A 16,810-nucleotide genomic window follows, 5' to 3' on the forward strand; every position below is an offset into this window, starting at 1 on the left:
TTAAAAAAGCATTAATATGCTGATTTATGCATTTGTTCGATGAGTAGTAGTGATAAAGCATGGGCTAATTGCTAACAGTCAGCAGAGAAAAAAGATGTGGGTTGTTTTACAGAGAGTGATTTATGGCAGTACATCCCTCAGCCTAGAAGCCCTTTTAATTTACTTATGATCTCTTTCCAGTTTATCTCTTTCCCATCGCCATTGAACTAGTCAGCAGTGTTTCTGGGATGAAGGCCTAGCCAAGGCCAAAGTGTCTTCCTGTCCATTGTAGTTTGCTTCGCCCTGTTCCATGCCACCCACAATCCCTGCTGTGAGGAGGTTACTCTGAAGTGGATAGGAGGATCATAGCATCATTATTGACCAGAGAGATGAGCTCTTCTCGTGTTTCTTTTTATTTAAACACCCCCACACACACACACACACACACACATTCTTGCCTCCGTTTACCTCATGATAACTAACACCAAATGACCAATCTAATAAAAGCATTGAGTCCTTTTTTCCTTATTCAGCGCAGGCTTATAGATCAAACCACTCGTCCGTGCAATAGCTGCAACTTTGAATTGCGAGCAAGGCAGACAAATTACTATTCCATTAATTTCAGCTTACTGCATCAACATAATTAGAAACCATTTCTTTCTACAGTTCAATACATCCAAGAGACAGACAATTTGGCATGTAGGTTTCTTTGGCCAGAACCTACACTTGCGTACAAACACCCTGCATTCATGAAAACCAGTCTAAGCTACTGCACAACAGAGATTTGAACTAAGCCCAGTAGTAAAATCAATTGCCCAATACTCCGTTTCACAGTCACCAGTGTAAATGCCTTTGAGTATTTAATTGGATGTTTGTTGCTTTGCAGTACAGCTTTTAATTAAGTTTGCTTTTATATCCGTTTAAACATCGACCCTGCCCCAGCCCACCCAACTTGAGACTAATAATAATAATACATATATTATTATTTACAACAAGTATGATATGATCTTAATTGGAAGACATACAAATTAACACTCAGCCTTATTCTGTATTTATGCTTTGTAAAATGGCTGAGACTTGTTCTCTCCCTTTGGCAATAGTTCACAACTAAGGTGTTTCAGCTTTCCTTTAAATAATGGGCAATTTCATTCGGTTGTCCTTTTGCCTTTTAAGATGGAGGCAGCGATTGCTTAATTTCCCAGATGGAAACGTTTGTAACCTATTCTTCTTTAGCCCTGATGGGAATTCAGAAAGTTCTTATAGCCTTAAGTAATTCTTCTAGTTCCAAGTAATGCAATTATTTAATAGACAGGACAGATCGAAAGATCAAACAGTATCCTTAAAGATCCTTTCCAATAATAATGCAGATGATTGTGATTCACACTGACAGCATCCCTCAAAACATCTATAGTATATCAGTTTATAAAATAGTTTATTTCACATAGTAATCTTAAAATAAAGAAAATCTGTAATCGGAAACTGAGCTCAGGGCATAAAAATGTGCAGTCACTTCTGATTACTTGCAATTAGGATGCCAGAATAGCCACAACCATGATTCAACTGCTTTCATCTGATACTGTTTGCAAAGAGTTGACTATTAAAAAATAAATAATAACATCCATGGTTTTTGTTTGTTTATTTGAAATACCACAGATAAACAGAAATAAAGATACAATTTTGTCAAATATAAAATATAATTACGTTATCATTTCATATTTTTTTGAAGTTTGCTCCTAGCATTTTTTTTCATAGCCATTCTGTATAGTTACTTTTAATCTTAATGTTTTGACAGTGGTACTGTGGAATGTAGTTGATTATCATATTTCTTTTAAACAGATAGGCCTAACAGAGGTCACTGTGACCAGTTTAATTTAGTTTTTATACCCCTTTCTAACAAAATATTAGATTGTGTAATTCCATATGCATGCATTGCTGGCCTATTTTAGTAAAGTATGTCATTATCTATAAGCAAAGAATGTGTGTGTTTCAAAATAATAATAATAAATACCCTGGATGATGATAAGATGTTTATTGACATTGTTTAGCTTAAAGAAACCCCAAAATACTTTTTTTACAGTATTTTCATGCTAAGCTATCCAGTCAATGTGACCTACTTTTGCAATGGCTGACTATTTCTATGAATAGTTATTAATTTAAGCCAAGTATTGGGGCATTCTTTGTTTGAGTTCAAGACAAGTCATAAAAAAATGTTTACAGTTCAGGTGAAATCCTGCCATTGTGAAGGTAGTTACATTAAGATTATGGCAATAAAGAACCTTTTTCTTAGTAGAGGAAGAGAGAAATGTGGTAAGCTCAACTGGCACTATATATATAGTGTTTATATCCAACCCAATGCTTTCAATGCAACAGTGAATCTTAATGAAGACACAGTCTTCAATTTTGAAAGGCTGTTAAGCTACTGTTTCTTGTTTTTTTTCTTCCCCATATTGAAATAATTAGCCTCCATCGTCATTATGTTTTTTCTTTTAGGATTTTAACAACTTCATTAGACATGTGTGCTTAATATAGACAATAACCAATCTGGATTAATTAACTGAAAGCATGGGCAGTTTCTTTTTAATTTAGCTGACTAAGTAATCCCTTTTGAGGAATGAGTACACAAAGCTAGAATGCAAACCCAAAACTAGTTTTAATTAATTGGGAATTTCATTTAAATACTTTTAAGCCTTATGTCTATTGAAATAAAAGAAAAACAACAGAAAAGTTAATGAAATAACATGTTTATATATTAAAGCTAAACATAATTTAAAGCAACATTAATTGTAGTTTTTAAATATCAAAATTATGGAATCTATTATCAAATGTTGCACAAGGAGCAATACTTGTAAGGGAAGTAATGAACTGTGTAGCAGGAGGTTATCAATTAGACCCAATTTTTCAATTTTCCCCATTTATGAGGGGATAATTGATTAATTGGGTTTAATTGATAACCTCCTGCTCTGTTCAGTCCTATTGGTATCTGTAAGGGGGCTGCTGCGATACAGACATTGAGCTTTAATTGCATCTCCAGATGTTGTGCATGAAGCTAGCCCCAAAAACATTGGGGCTCGGTGGGAGTTCCTTATTTTAAGATTACAAAGGTTACATTTACACGATTGAAGTGATCAGATTTTAATCAGTTTTTAATATGTTTGACTGTTTTTATCCTTCAGTCTTAAGGTTTTTTCTCACCTTGCTCCATTTACTCATGTGACACCTCCCTGACCCATGTCTTTATTTCTAACAACAATGTGGTTATTTGGCCAGACGTGAAAGTGTGACGTACTCTTTCAGTGTAGTGTTTTTCTTAACGCAGACATTGCCTGTTTAGTGGCCTTTATTTAGGCCTTTGGGTCAACAGTCATATCCTAGGAAAATGAAAACATCCAGGCAGTGCTAAGGTGAGCTTAAAGCATCCTCCTGTTATGTATGCACACTTCTCAAACCCGGTCTCATTATTCAAAGCAACTGCTTCTCCATGGTGGGTTCAGAAATGTTATTTTTTTGCTCTCCTAATATGCTAAACACATTTATGAAGGCAGTGTTGTTTTTCCCTTTACAGACAAGCCAGTCTCAATGAAGCAGCTGAGAAGTATTATCGACTAGCAGCAGGCCTGAGACCCAATGTAAGTATTAGGCTAATAACCCCTATTACTCAAACTGATGGATTCCCATCAATTACAGACTTGGGTGGTACATTCATTACCCATTTGTACAATATCGCTATGGATGTTTATCAATGGCATGCATTGTCACCTAAACACTATATATGTTATGGGTCAGTTTACGTAATGGTAACCATCAAAGGAATCCAGTTTTGTTTGCAGATAATCAATCACACACTTCTCAGGAGGGAATAATCACTTTTAGGGGGAGCAATATTTGCAAAACGTGTAATAATGACTCTCATGGGTTTTCTGATTTAAGATGATAATAAGGCTTTTATACCTTATTAGAGTAGGTAAGAAAATACACCATCTATCTTTGTAAATGAAAGAGCGAGGGACCTTATCTTGCAGGTACATTTCCATTTTTCACAGTGCAGTTAGTGAATCTCATAAAATCGTTTAATCTCGTTAGTTTGCAAAGGGTATTGCTGTGACTTGCCCATAATGAAAATGTCAATTGACCATGAACAAAAAAAATTGTTCAGCATGCATTACTTAATTTTTTTAAACCAACATTTATCCTTGAGCCCTTTTCAGACCTTGTAACACTTTTTCTTACATTTATATGGAGGTTAGAAATTGAAACCATTAAGGTTGTTATTTATAGTTAAAAGAACGGTTTATACCATTATTATTATTATAATTCCGTTTCTATTTGCTTGAATTGTTTTGGAAAGCACTTTCAAGATCATCACAGTCCTTCTCTAATAATCTGTGTTCCTGTGGGTGTCTCAGGCTCCAGCAGTGAGTTTGGGCTTTAGTTGGGTGATTTCTAAACCTGCAGCTATAATTATATCGGCTGTCTGCAATACCTGAGAAGGTGTGGGAGGAAGGGCACGGTGTTCCTCTGCAAAAAAATCAACCAGTATGCTTGAAAGCAGAGCACGAACCCAATACTGAGTCATACATTGTGCTTTTAGGTTTTGGAAAATTCTGCACTTAAGAAACTTCTCTTTTAAGTAATTTATTTTTAGTTGAATAAATCTGTAAATAATATTTAGTTATTCATATTATGTATGTGTTAAATATGACATTTAGATTTCAAACAGTCCTGTAATGCCACTGTTTACTGGAAATAGGTGGAAAGGTAGAACTGATTTACCCAGAACATACATAGATATAGAGAGATGGAGACAGATATAGATAGAGAGAGAGAGATATTGTGGCACTGTGGGGGGGATGACTACTTTTAGGCGCAGCTCCGGGAAATAGATGTACCAGGCAGGCCACCAACAGTGCTAAGACAAATCGTCTTTTTAGTTTTATACTTTTTATTATAATGTTCACACATTTCTGTAGCCAGGTGGCACCGATTTTTACTTTATCTGCTTTTCATATTTTAACAAAGTTTACCTTTTCTCAATTTCAGCATTCATATATTTTACCAATTACTTGGAAATATAAGTGACCCATTTCTCATTATATATATATATATAAACTGTTTGAGCATCCCTATCTTGTTGTTTTATTAAGCACAGTAAAATTCCCTCATTATTGCTTTACACATTGAATCCATTGGTTTTAGCTTAGTCTTTCTCAATCAATTGAATGATCATAAAACATTTTTGAAGTCCATAAGTGTTCGTGTCATTGTATTGAGCTATGAAAGGACGCTGGGAATTGTAATTAAATGGCATTTATCATTTAAAATGGGTGAATGTGATCCTGGGATTGTACAAGGAAATGCCTGTAAAAGAGGAACCAACAAAAACCTTCTTTAGTTGTATTACTTTTTCTTTTTTTGAAACGTATCCAATATCTAGAGAAGACCAGGTTTTTTGTAATAATATGTTTACATTGTGTTCTACAATATGAAATGCCATACATTTGAGAGTTGTTTTGGGTACAATATATCTGATATGTAATAATAATGATATAATCTAAATGTTCAGTAACATTCTACACTCCAGTTCTTTAATTAAAACACATTTAACACTTTTTATAATTTTATTTTAACACCAGCCTCGTAAAAGATATCTGGACCCTCACTTACATAGGTTTTTTACATAGGCTTAGCATAATTCATGTTTCCAGAAATCTTCACTTAAGCCTAAACTCTTACAGTATGTGCCCCAGCTGTCAGTCTGTGGTCAGCTCAGTGCTATAAATCAGTTTGTAACCTTCAACTCAGCATTTACTTTTGTAAAAAACAAGATTAGCTGAGTGGACAAGTCGGAAGAAACAGATATAAAATTACCCTCTCAAACTTAAGGTCACAGTTGTGATCCAATAGAGTTTAGTGCTGGCAACAGACAGGCCCTGCAGTTTTGTTTCCTTTGATTAGCTTCACTGTTCGGGGCTAAAACAGAAGACTTAATTGTTGTAACTACTTACAATTACCCATCATTAAAACTCATCAAAACAAACAATTTAAATTTCAAAGAATAAGCAGGTTTGTTTTCCTCAGTTTGGACTAAAATAATCTAAATCTTAAAATAAGTGAGTTTTCGTATGAAAGTATTGCATTTTTCTATATTTATTATCGCTATAAGTAAAGAATTTGAGTTCCATTTCATTTGTTTTGCTTATTAATACAGTTTATATTATTGAGTTTAATGTGTCTAAGTCTTTGTTTTACTACATACCAGTAGGTGAGATGTATTTTCTGGTTCCCTCCTATTTTACAGTATACATTGACTTCCACTTCCTTTGAAACTATAGATTTTTTATTGAGCACATGTGTCAGTTCAATTTTAGCAGGAGCTGCTGTGCTCTTTAAATCTAATGCTGAAAATCTTCTCTCCCACTTTTCCCGTCTATAAACTGAGCTGGATGGAGATTTGCTTGCATTTCTTTCGTTACCATTTATGAATGGTATGTGCAGTATTTACGATTGCTCGATAATTAAACCTTTTATTATTTTCTTTATTTTTTTTATTTACTGTGACATCAAATACTTAAAGCTAGACATTCTCTCTCTGTTCGGTTTGGATTTTAAGCAGCTGTTTCTTCAGAGCCCATCTAATTTACTCCACATCTGTTGGTACTCCCATTACTGCATGCCAGAGGAAGGGGAGGGGAAGGCGGGCTCTTTGAAGATTTGCCGGAGCAGCATTAGAAGAAAAAACAGCAGATTCCCTGAATTTTGGTCTCACCACCTCAAGGTGGATTTGTGATCCTGTGAAAGTATCTTGACCTGGAAGTTCTTGTCCTGAGCCTGGAATTCGTTTGGCAGCAATCTCTACTGTTATGATTTGCTGTGATTTTGTGGAAGGGTGTAAACTCTTTAGGTCAAATCTGGCCAATTTCATATTGACACTACGATAAGCAGGTTTAATTAAATTGTGCCCTTGAAAAACACACTCACTCATTGGACAGTGGGTGACAACTGTACCCACAGGCTAAACAAATAAACCCCAATTCAGTTGTCTTAACTGTGATGGATGGAGCCAGGCTTGTGTCTGAATGGTACAGTAGCTCATTCTTGGAGTTGCTGATGAATACAAACAAACAAATACTAATCTAGTATTTGTCTAATCCAAGCTGATGAGTTTTTGTTTGTTTATTGTATTGCCTCTCATCTTTGCATTCTCCAGACTGTTGCCACTTATTCAATTGTCTTTGGTTTTGGCAATTATGCATTGTTATCGTACGCTACTTTCATGATCTGTTGCAGCCGTTAACATTCCCAAAACACCTGGGAAGTACTGAGCTCCAAATTCAATGCAGAGGAAGCAGTTGTCCTGCTGTTTGATTTACTGAAATCCTGCTCTCCAGGTTTACTGTAAACTATAATCTCTAACGCATGTAATAGATCATGACATGAAGTTTCATACATTAATGTAATTAATTGTGCCTTTTTAGTTATCAGGATTCATAACACCTAAGTAGGTTAGCAGATGTGTTTACTGACACAAATATACATGTGTATGTATTTGTAGTGTAAAATAAAGATAAGGTGCAAAATGTAGATTGATTTTAAGTATATTCTGTTGAATCTCACTGTAGTTTAAGGTACTTTACTGACAATTTTAGCACCAGTCGTTAATCTGTTGTTAGACGTTTTTGTCTCTTACAATATCTGGTTGTCCATTTGAAATGCCAAATTATGAGGCTCTGTTCTTTCTCATCATTTTGGGGTTTTGATGTTTGACTGGAGAGGCGTGTATACTCCAGTGAATTATGAGTACAATTTTGGAACCTGGAAGAAAATGATCTCCAGGCATAATTCTGACCCAGCTATTGACATAAGTTTAAGTTTGAATCCCACGTAAAATCGCTGAAGTTCACTGTCCCACAGCAGGACACTGCCAGGATTTTGGCACGTCGCCTAAGAGCTTTAATTGAACACAGGCTGGCCTCATTCGCTCTGCTATTGAGATATCTCACACCAGTGGTGGGTAATAAAAAAAAAATCCGAAAGGCTGGGAAAAAACATTTTTAAAACATGAAGGGAAAACATGTAGCTAACTGACAATTAGACATTTTTTCATCATACCAACCTTGATTTACCATTTCATCAATTTAAAAAAAATGTTTCTGCTTGTAGTTTGAAGAATCCTCTACAGGGCCTTGTAAGGGACAATGCTATACTTGCAAAAGCACTTTGATTTTTAAAATTGAGCTCCACGAGGACAAGGTATTTTAAGTTTTCAACATGTTTGAGATCCTCAAGAGGACAACATCAAACTTCACCTTTGGTGAACGCATATATATATAAAGATGCGTACTGTAAAAAAGCCTTGGGGTGCAGAGCTAGGAAATACCTAAGTCAGACTGCTTTGAAACATTATATACATTATCCATTGAACTTTAGGAACTCACTTTTACTGTATTTGCACAAAAGGGTACTGAAGGGAAACCTTAGAGAGATCAAGAAGAAATGGTAAAAGTTACAAAGCATATGTTTGTTTCTTTCCATATGAACATTTCCAAAATAAATCAGAACCAATGTTTAAACAGTATTTAGAATACCAGGAATCTTATTATTTTTATTCATTTGCTTCTGCCATCTGGATCCATCTTTGTTGACCTATTCAGCTCCCATATTCAGCCAATAATTTCTTTCTCCCAGCATGATATTGTTTTGGGCCTGTTTGTCACTGTCCTTGTGGTATCCATCCTTGGCATGCCATTCAGGACATCTTGTTAGATTTTCTCTTCAATTATCTGGCTTGTGGTTTTCTTACATAGGTCTACATTTGAAATTCACTTCTTCCAGTAAACGCTTTTCAAAAGTAGTTGTTACAAGAGGAGTTTAAACCTACCTGCCAATTGTAGTAGCTGGCAACTGTCTCAAACCATATAAGAAACTTACCTTCATATGAGTGTGTGTAGATGGATTTTCCATATAGAATTTAGTCTCCAGAAAGTATATGTGAGAGTTGCATTCCTGGAAAACTTCACAGACGAGATTTGCACAATTAGCGGAGCATTATCACATAGCAACCAATGGAAATGTGAAGATTTGCATTACTCACACCATATTTTATACACCTCTATTACACTTATACTTATATATATTATACTTTATACAGTTACAACATCATATCAGGGGATATTTATTAAATGTACATAGATGTAAAACACTATAAAATAAAAAGAGACTATATATTTTCAATTGAGAATAAGGACAATGCTAATCATTAAGACATCTTTCCTCCAAGGCCACCAGGAACGCATTGTCAAGGCTCTATAATGTGAATTCAAGCAGAAGCCAAAGATGTTGCTTCACAAAGGCAAAACTCTGAGTGGACCGGCTGGGCAAACGCCTCGGCTTCCTCCCCAAAACACCAGTTGCGCGCGGCTGCGTTTGTGGTCTGCACAGCTTGGGTAAAGAGACCAAACTTATGGCGACACTTCAGAACGTTTTGGATCGCTCTGGGATGCTTTAAAATGATCTTACATTTAATACATTTAATTTAGAATTTTGAAACTGTGTTTGGGTCTTGCATTTTTGACTGTAAGAGTATCTGTTTTTGACACTAGCAAATGTTTGATACAATAAAGAGCAATGAGTTACACCTCTGCCTCCCCACCTCAAAAAACTTCACACATATTTATGTACCAGCCATATATCCTTTATAAATCTTGTGAATATGTTATCTATATTATGTGCTTATGGTTTGGTGGAAAATACTTGATCTAACATAAAAAACATTTTGGTTTTATACTCTGACTCGTTTATGTTTATAGTTTTTAACAGGATCAGTACACCACCAGCAATCATTTTCTCATTCAACATTCAATGTATTTATTTTTTAGCTTTGCATACTATGTGGATTTACATGCTTTGTGCTTCTGTTACTAAAACTATTTTCAGCAAAGCTTTGCGGTGGCTTAAGATGACTAAGGCACATTTAGTCATGCGTGTCATTCTGTAAAACCACATGGCATTCCTGTAATTACATATTTCTGGTCCTATGGGGCAACCACATCTTTACAAATGCAAATTATATGCACATTATATTCTCCACAGAACTTATTTATACAACACAAGTATTCGATTTTTAAAAAATGTATATATATATGATATTGAATCCCTCATTTTACAGATTGATTGTTTTTACACACCCCACCAAAAGCTGTGCCTTTAATATGGCAAACTGTTGGCCTTGTCACCTCCCTTTTAGCATTCCTACTGTTTGCGTTTATTATTTGTAAGATACACAGTATACATGGTTTATGAGTTTCATAACTCACGGTCAGTACCACTAAGGTCTGTTGATGACAGGCATTTTAATCTGACAGAGAATATGAATTACATACGCACTCTGCAATTGTGTTACCAAACCTAATTGAAGCTCACTTTAACAGCAGGTAATTCATCAATATACATATTGTAATATTATGAAGACAATGATGCATTTTATGAAGAGTCGTTATGCAACTGTGGGGGAGTGGACAGGGATCTCAAAATGGCTTGACCTCCAATAAAACTGCTCCAAGCTTTGTGAGGCAAAGCAAACCATCAGATGGTTAAATTCCCATCAGCTATAATTTACATAAGAGGCAGTTTTGTATGGCTGTGTCTATGAATATAAATCTCCACAGCTGAGCACTGTCTCCAGGTATTGCACTTGTTTTCAAATCCCCCTTCTCCACTTATTTTCGCTGGACACAATGTTTACTTTGCATTTATATGTAAGAACAAAACTTTTGCTCAGGGGATATCATCTCTTCTCCTCAATCCTCTATCGCTGGTGCTTTTTGCTGAATAATTTGTGTTATTATTGATTTTAACTTTGAATTTCAGTCATATATTTATTTTAGTTTTACAACACTGCACAACAACAACAACAACAACAACAACAAATCTGCCCCACAGGGAGTTGAGAATTTCCCCCGGTGGCACCAGCAGAAAAATAGATCCAGAGAAACTTATAGCCACAGAATTTTCCATGGCTCGAATGTGTACTTCATACACAATAAGTTTGAGAGTCCTTTTTCTCCACAGAGTTGCAACTTATTTAACTTCAGAACAGAGGTTGTGTTACACAGTGTAGTGAATGTATAAAATGATATTACAACTTGCGTATAGGATTGAAGTTGGTTTACAACTTCATTCCAGGAGTGGCATTGATATGAAAGCCTTTTCTTCCAGTACCCAGCTGCCTTGATGAATCTCGGGGCCATCCTTCACCTCAATGGGAAGCTGCAGGAGGCCGAGGCCAATTACCTTCGAGCTCTTCAACTCAAGCCAGATGACATCATTACCCAGTCGAACCTTCGCAAGCTGTGGAACATCATGGAAAAGCAGGGCCTGAAGATCATGGGCACATGACACCAGCCTCGGATCCACATGGAAACGAGTGAAGGAAAAGTCAACATGTAGACAAAAAACTAAGTCATCCACTTAATTGCGTTGATCTGGTAAATGAACCATACAAGGTGTCAAAATATTACTCGGTAATGGATTTCTTCATGAGATGCTGTAACGGTGGGGGGCCCTGAAGGTTTATAGAGCTGTCAAAACCATAGCAAGATGCCCTCCCAGAAACTGTGTTTTTAACCAGAGCACTTAACTTGAAGCCGGACATAGCTGCATACTTGAAGTCTTGTGGTAAAGTTGATATTAATTAGTAATTGATGCTTAGTTCTCTTGAGGCATTACTTGTCCTGGGGCAGTGCAAGATGGAAAAACAATGAGCTCAAATTAAAACCCAGGAGTGCAATAGTAAAGTTAGGTCTGTTTGTAATTTCCTAGAATGCTAGTTAATCTCAAAAACTATGATTTCATGAATGCAACTGAGTACTTGTCAGTTTTGATGGTTTCCTCGAATATGTTAGCCATTGGTGGGTGCTCCTGTCATTTCCTAGATAGCATTGAAAACCCACGCAAGAACTATATGCCCATGATACTAAAATCTTACCAGAGACTGCTGCTCTTGATTTTAAAAATGGTGTCCTTTAAGGGATTTTGTGTATAAAATAGTTTAGTTGGTTCAAATTTGAGAACTCCAAGCTTTAATAACAGGAACAAAGTCATATGCAGCTCCATATCCTCTCCTGTTATCCAATCAGAATTAGTAGAAACAAAATATGACTCTTTCGAAAGCAGGGGGTCTTTCATAAAATGAATAAAACATGTTAAATGATTCAAGTAAGCAGAACACTTTAAATTATATATAACAATTTCTGTAAAATGCTGTAGTCACAATCTTTTAAAGAAACATACAATTAAAAACTAAATATATTTGTCAATTACTGTCCAAACAGTCGCCATTGGCTTTATACACTTTTCAGTCTACATGTGGAGCACAGATTATTATGTCAGTGGATGTAAAACTACAAACACATATCCAAAGTTTATGCATAAATTGAGTTCAAAGGGACACTGTCCCAGTAACATACTGTGAACATTTTCCAGTTACCTACATTTTATACAGTCTGCATAAAATTGATTGATTGGAGGATGTGGATTTATCTAATTGATGTCTTATTTTTATGAAGAAATTCCAGATCTATCCACTGCTTGAGGTGAGGAAATGGTTCCCATTTTTGTAGATGCACAATTAATACATACATTGCCAAAAAATATATATTTTATCAATGAAAATAGTTTAGAATTAGTTGGGAGGAAAAAAGAAAGGAAGACAGGTTACATCACTTTTAAAATGTAGTTTTATGTGATTGCTCCACTTTGCCTTATTTCATCATTAGAAACAAAGGACATGGCATATAATCACCCATCACAAAATGAATTAGACTTGAATAAGCCAAACAAGTCACTTCAGTTTGTGCACTTCCTCTTAAAAAAACAAAAAGCTAAAAAGGGAATTATTGTAATCTTACTCCATTTTCTAACCCCCCCATAAGATGTCATGGAATCTGCCAGGTTGTTTTAATGGGTATATAGAGCTGAAGGGTTAATATGTTTTAATCTTAACGATTTCTTAGCATAGCTAGCTTAATGACAGTGGAGTCTTAAGCCATGACTGATTACAATCCTAACCAAATAGCTGTACAACTGTTGCACTCCTTTAATAATGCACAACCATAGAATTATTTTATATATATAAATATAAGGGATTCTTTAAATGTCTATTGCTATGTTGTTATTGTTAATTCATTGTATCCATGTGTATAAATAAACCTTAATATATACAAAGGCTGCATTATATTGAAGCTTGCCAGTGAAGTGCACCTGCAACGTTGCCAACCACAAATATACATCTGGAAGTGTGACTGCTTTGTCATTCAAAATATCATTTTGTCTATACACTTCACTTTTTGCTGCATCTCAGTTTATGTATTTTATTAAATATACAGAAAAGATCCACTGCTTGGGTAGACCTTAGCCAATGTTTGGCCAATATACACAGTTGAGATGTCCTTTTAACTGTGCAACTATCAAGCTCCTAATAATAGTACAAAACACACATTTATACTTAATTGCTTAACATTGCAACAAAACAAAAAGGGGTTTTATGTATGCTTTTAATCAGTGTAATCGTGTTTTTATTTAACTTAGAGTGCTCTGTGTTTGGTAGCTATCAGTTGGCATATGTTATATAACAGGTTTTGTCTTTTTTTGGTGATAAACGAAAACAAAATGTTATATGTAAAGAATTTCATCTTTGAATGGGAAATCGCATATTCCCTTGAGTAGAATAAAAAGTGGTTAATTATGCATTAAGGAAACAGAGCTTGATTTAATACTAATTGAGTTGCAGTACACATGAAAGACAGCAAAAGTTGGCTAACAGAGACTTATTCACATATGCTATTGGTTTCAGTTGAATTCCTCACTAGGTTGCCCTGCTCACACATTATCAATGTAGCCGCTGGTATATCAATCTTTTTGTTATACCCATTTCATTGGTAGGATTCTGTATTTCCATGGCTACACAAAAAATTAAATATTTAAATGTTGACGAGAGATGTCCTAGATACTTAGAATGTTATTGGTTTAGCTTTTATTATTTTGCGCCAAACAAATACTTTCATTTATTAATTAGGTTTTGTTTTACTATAAAAATAGAAAAATGGATGCTAAGAAGATTACTGTTGCTACCCAGTCAATAACAACCACAGTGAGACTCATATTTACAAATGAACATCATCATTGCCTGACCTTCAGAAGGTCTCGTAAGCCATGAATATATGTATTTTATTTTATGTTTTCTTGAACATTGTGTTACTCTTTCAAATCATTATCAGTCTCCTACGTTTTTTCAATATTTTGAACAAAGCATCAATGTTCATCTGTCATGTGCGGCTGTAGTAATGGTTTGAGTTTGTACCAACACTGTGTTGTACGTAGCAATGATAGCTGGGTCTGTCACCGAGTGAAATATTTAACCTAGTTGCCACTGTGGGATACCCATGGCACTGCTTAGATAACTTGCTAATTCTTCTTGTGGAGAAACTATTTAAACAGAGAAAATAATAATAATAAAAAAAAAAAACAGTTAAATGTTACAATATGTGTCTCTGCTCAGGGATTTCAAATGGTGGGTTATTGCAGACAGTGCTTACGGAGCACAAGGACAGTTTACTAAATTAAAAGTTTTATTTTTTGAAAATGGTTGTATTTGTATAAATTATCAAGATTTGTAGCCTTTCCTTTTGTAATATAAAAGAAAATAATTATGTGCCAGATTAGGCTTCCCAGATGTTTTTTTGTTTGTTTGTTTGTTTGTTGGTTTGGTTGTTTTTTTTCCACAATAAAGAAATGGTAACATGCTTTCATTTGGAGACTGTGAGTGTTTTTTGTGATAATAATACAAGACTGAAATGTGGTCTTTATGTCTACAAAAATCAAACACTATAGTGAGGGTAGATAATGAGAGATTATATAAAATATGACTTTACTTGTCATCTATTTCCAGCAAAGAGCGTGGCGTAGACAAAATCAATACATATGTCTAACATTGAACACAACTGCACCATTAGTTAGACCAATTATTATAGCTGTCAATTCAGCTGTAAACAAAAGTGTTGAGTTGCACAACTTAAGACAAATTGTACTGATAAGTGGAATTTATAATTTAAATTTGGGAGTTATCAACCCCAATTCCACCCATTCACTTAGCTCGATCAACTTTAAATACCTGCTTATAATGCACACCCCTAGCGTTCGCTGTTTGGCATCCCACCTCTTCCCCAATCCCAACAGCCTTGGCTCATTCCTCGGAGTCCGGCTGTCCCACCCATTCTGCCAGGCTGTCGTTCCCCTCGGCCAGGCAAGTAAAGCCAAAACCCAACCCAAAAGTGGTGTTGTAAACTACTGAAAGCGAGTTTGGTTGAACATCGTTGGCAAAAATAGAAGTTCATTGTTCAATGTCATCATTGTTTGTTTCACTTTAATACAGTGGATAATGACCCCAGTAAATATCTGGTAATGTATCAGTAAAAAGCCCTATAACTCATTCTGAATAAAATACATAACTTTTTCACTCCAGTCGCACAGTGCAAACATCTGGATTTGTCTGGATGTCTGCACACCACTTGGAAAAGTGTACACTACTGGGGAATGCTAGCATAAATATTCAGTTTTCTGTGTAGTTTGGGCGAGGTCATATGCAGCTCCTAATTTGAATTGGATGTCACTTGGAGTAAAGGAGCCACACTTTAGAATAAATGGGACCAATTCTTAATGAATGGATGTTTGAATACATGATGCACTTCATCAGAGATCTGCTGTTAATCACATGTATCACAATGTTAGGGACAGGTTAACCGAGTCGGTGTGGGGTTAGGGATTATACATGTGAGGAACAGCAGGACTCCGTGAATGTACATTCACCTAGGATATTCTATTGTAAATGTGCATCTCATTAATTGTAGTGAACATTTGGCAAACACAATGTGGAAAATGAACAGTTTGAGTTTATAACAGTTGTACAACGATTGTAGGTTTTAATACAAATAGTGGTAACACTTTACAATAATGGGCATAATTTCTAAATTAATTATTGTATCCCACAATGCATTTTGCCCTTCATTATAAATTGGTCCGCTTGTTCTGGATTACTACGGTGTACTATATGGAAAGGCTTTTCTCATATACAGCGATTTAACAGATGGTGAAACTCTACAGTCTATAAGGTTTTGAAAACCATGAATTATTAATTTAAAAGGCTTATTTTTCATTTTTACCTGTTCTATAACTTAGTTTCCATAGCAACATGCTGAGAAAGACCACGTTGAAGAAATATGCATGGGATAGGAACAGTTTTTTCCTATTTTATGTTTTCAATTACAAAAACAGAATTAGCTTGTTAAGGGTTTTCCAGAGACCAGTAAAACACAGTCATTAGCTTAATTGTTTACTAACCTCAATCTGTTTCCCAAAAATATATGCAGTGTTTTATAGGATTTTATGTTGGATACAGGTTGTCATGCTCAGCTTAAGTTAGCACTGCTTAGTAAAAGAAAATTCCATACATATGTCACTGATAAAAGTTAAATATATTGATAAACAGGCTTGTGTTATTAATCTCAAAATGTTATATAAATGTATTTTATATAGAGCTCTGGAAAAAAATTAAAGACCACGTAACATTGGAGTGGTCTCTTAATTTTTTCCAGAGCTGTGTATATATAATATATATACTTACATATAATTACTATATAATTACTACATATTACGTGATGTTTCATTAAAACCATTCATTTGTGTTAAAATGTTTGTTTATTGTTTGTCTCAAATACCTGTGGCTAGGAAGGGGAGAGGCTTTTGTTAAGGTGTTAGCCTGCAGATACTCCTGAGAAGAAGA

The 16,810-nt window shown here is 35.2% G+C and overlaps 1 protein-coding gene across 1 annotated transcript in view; it reads left to right on the top strand.

The window, feature by feature from the left end:
• The window catches only part of tmtc2a (transmembrane O-mannosyltransferase targeting cadherins 2a), a 116,998-nt gene extending 102,218 nt beyond the window's left edge, over positions 1-14,780 (top strand). Inside the window, exons 11-12 of the mRNA XM_066723639.1 lie at positions 3,542-3,605; positions 11,191-14,780. Of these exons, the coding sequence (XP_066579736.1) occupies positions 3,542-3,605; positions 11,191-11,370 (244 nt within the window). The 3' untranslated portion in view covers positions 11,371-14,780. The remainder of the gene's footprint in view (positions 1-3,541; positions 3,606-11,190) is intronic.
• Positions 14,781-16,810: the final 2,030 nt, after the last annotated feature.

Source organism: Amia ocellicauda, chromosome 15 (assembly GCF_036373705.1).
Source record: "Amia ocellicauda isolate fAmiCal2 chromosome 15, fAmiCal2.hap1, whole genome shotgun sequence".
NCBI classification, from domain to species: Eukaryota; Metazoa; Chordata; class Actinopteri; order Amiiformes; family Amiidae; genus Amia; species Amia ocellicauda.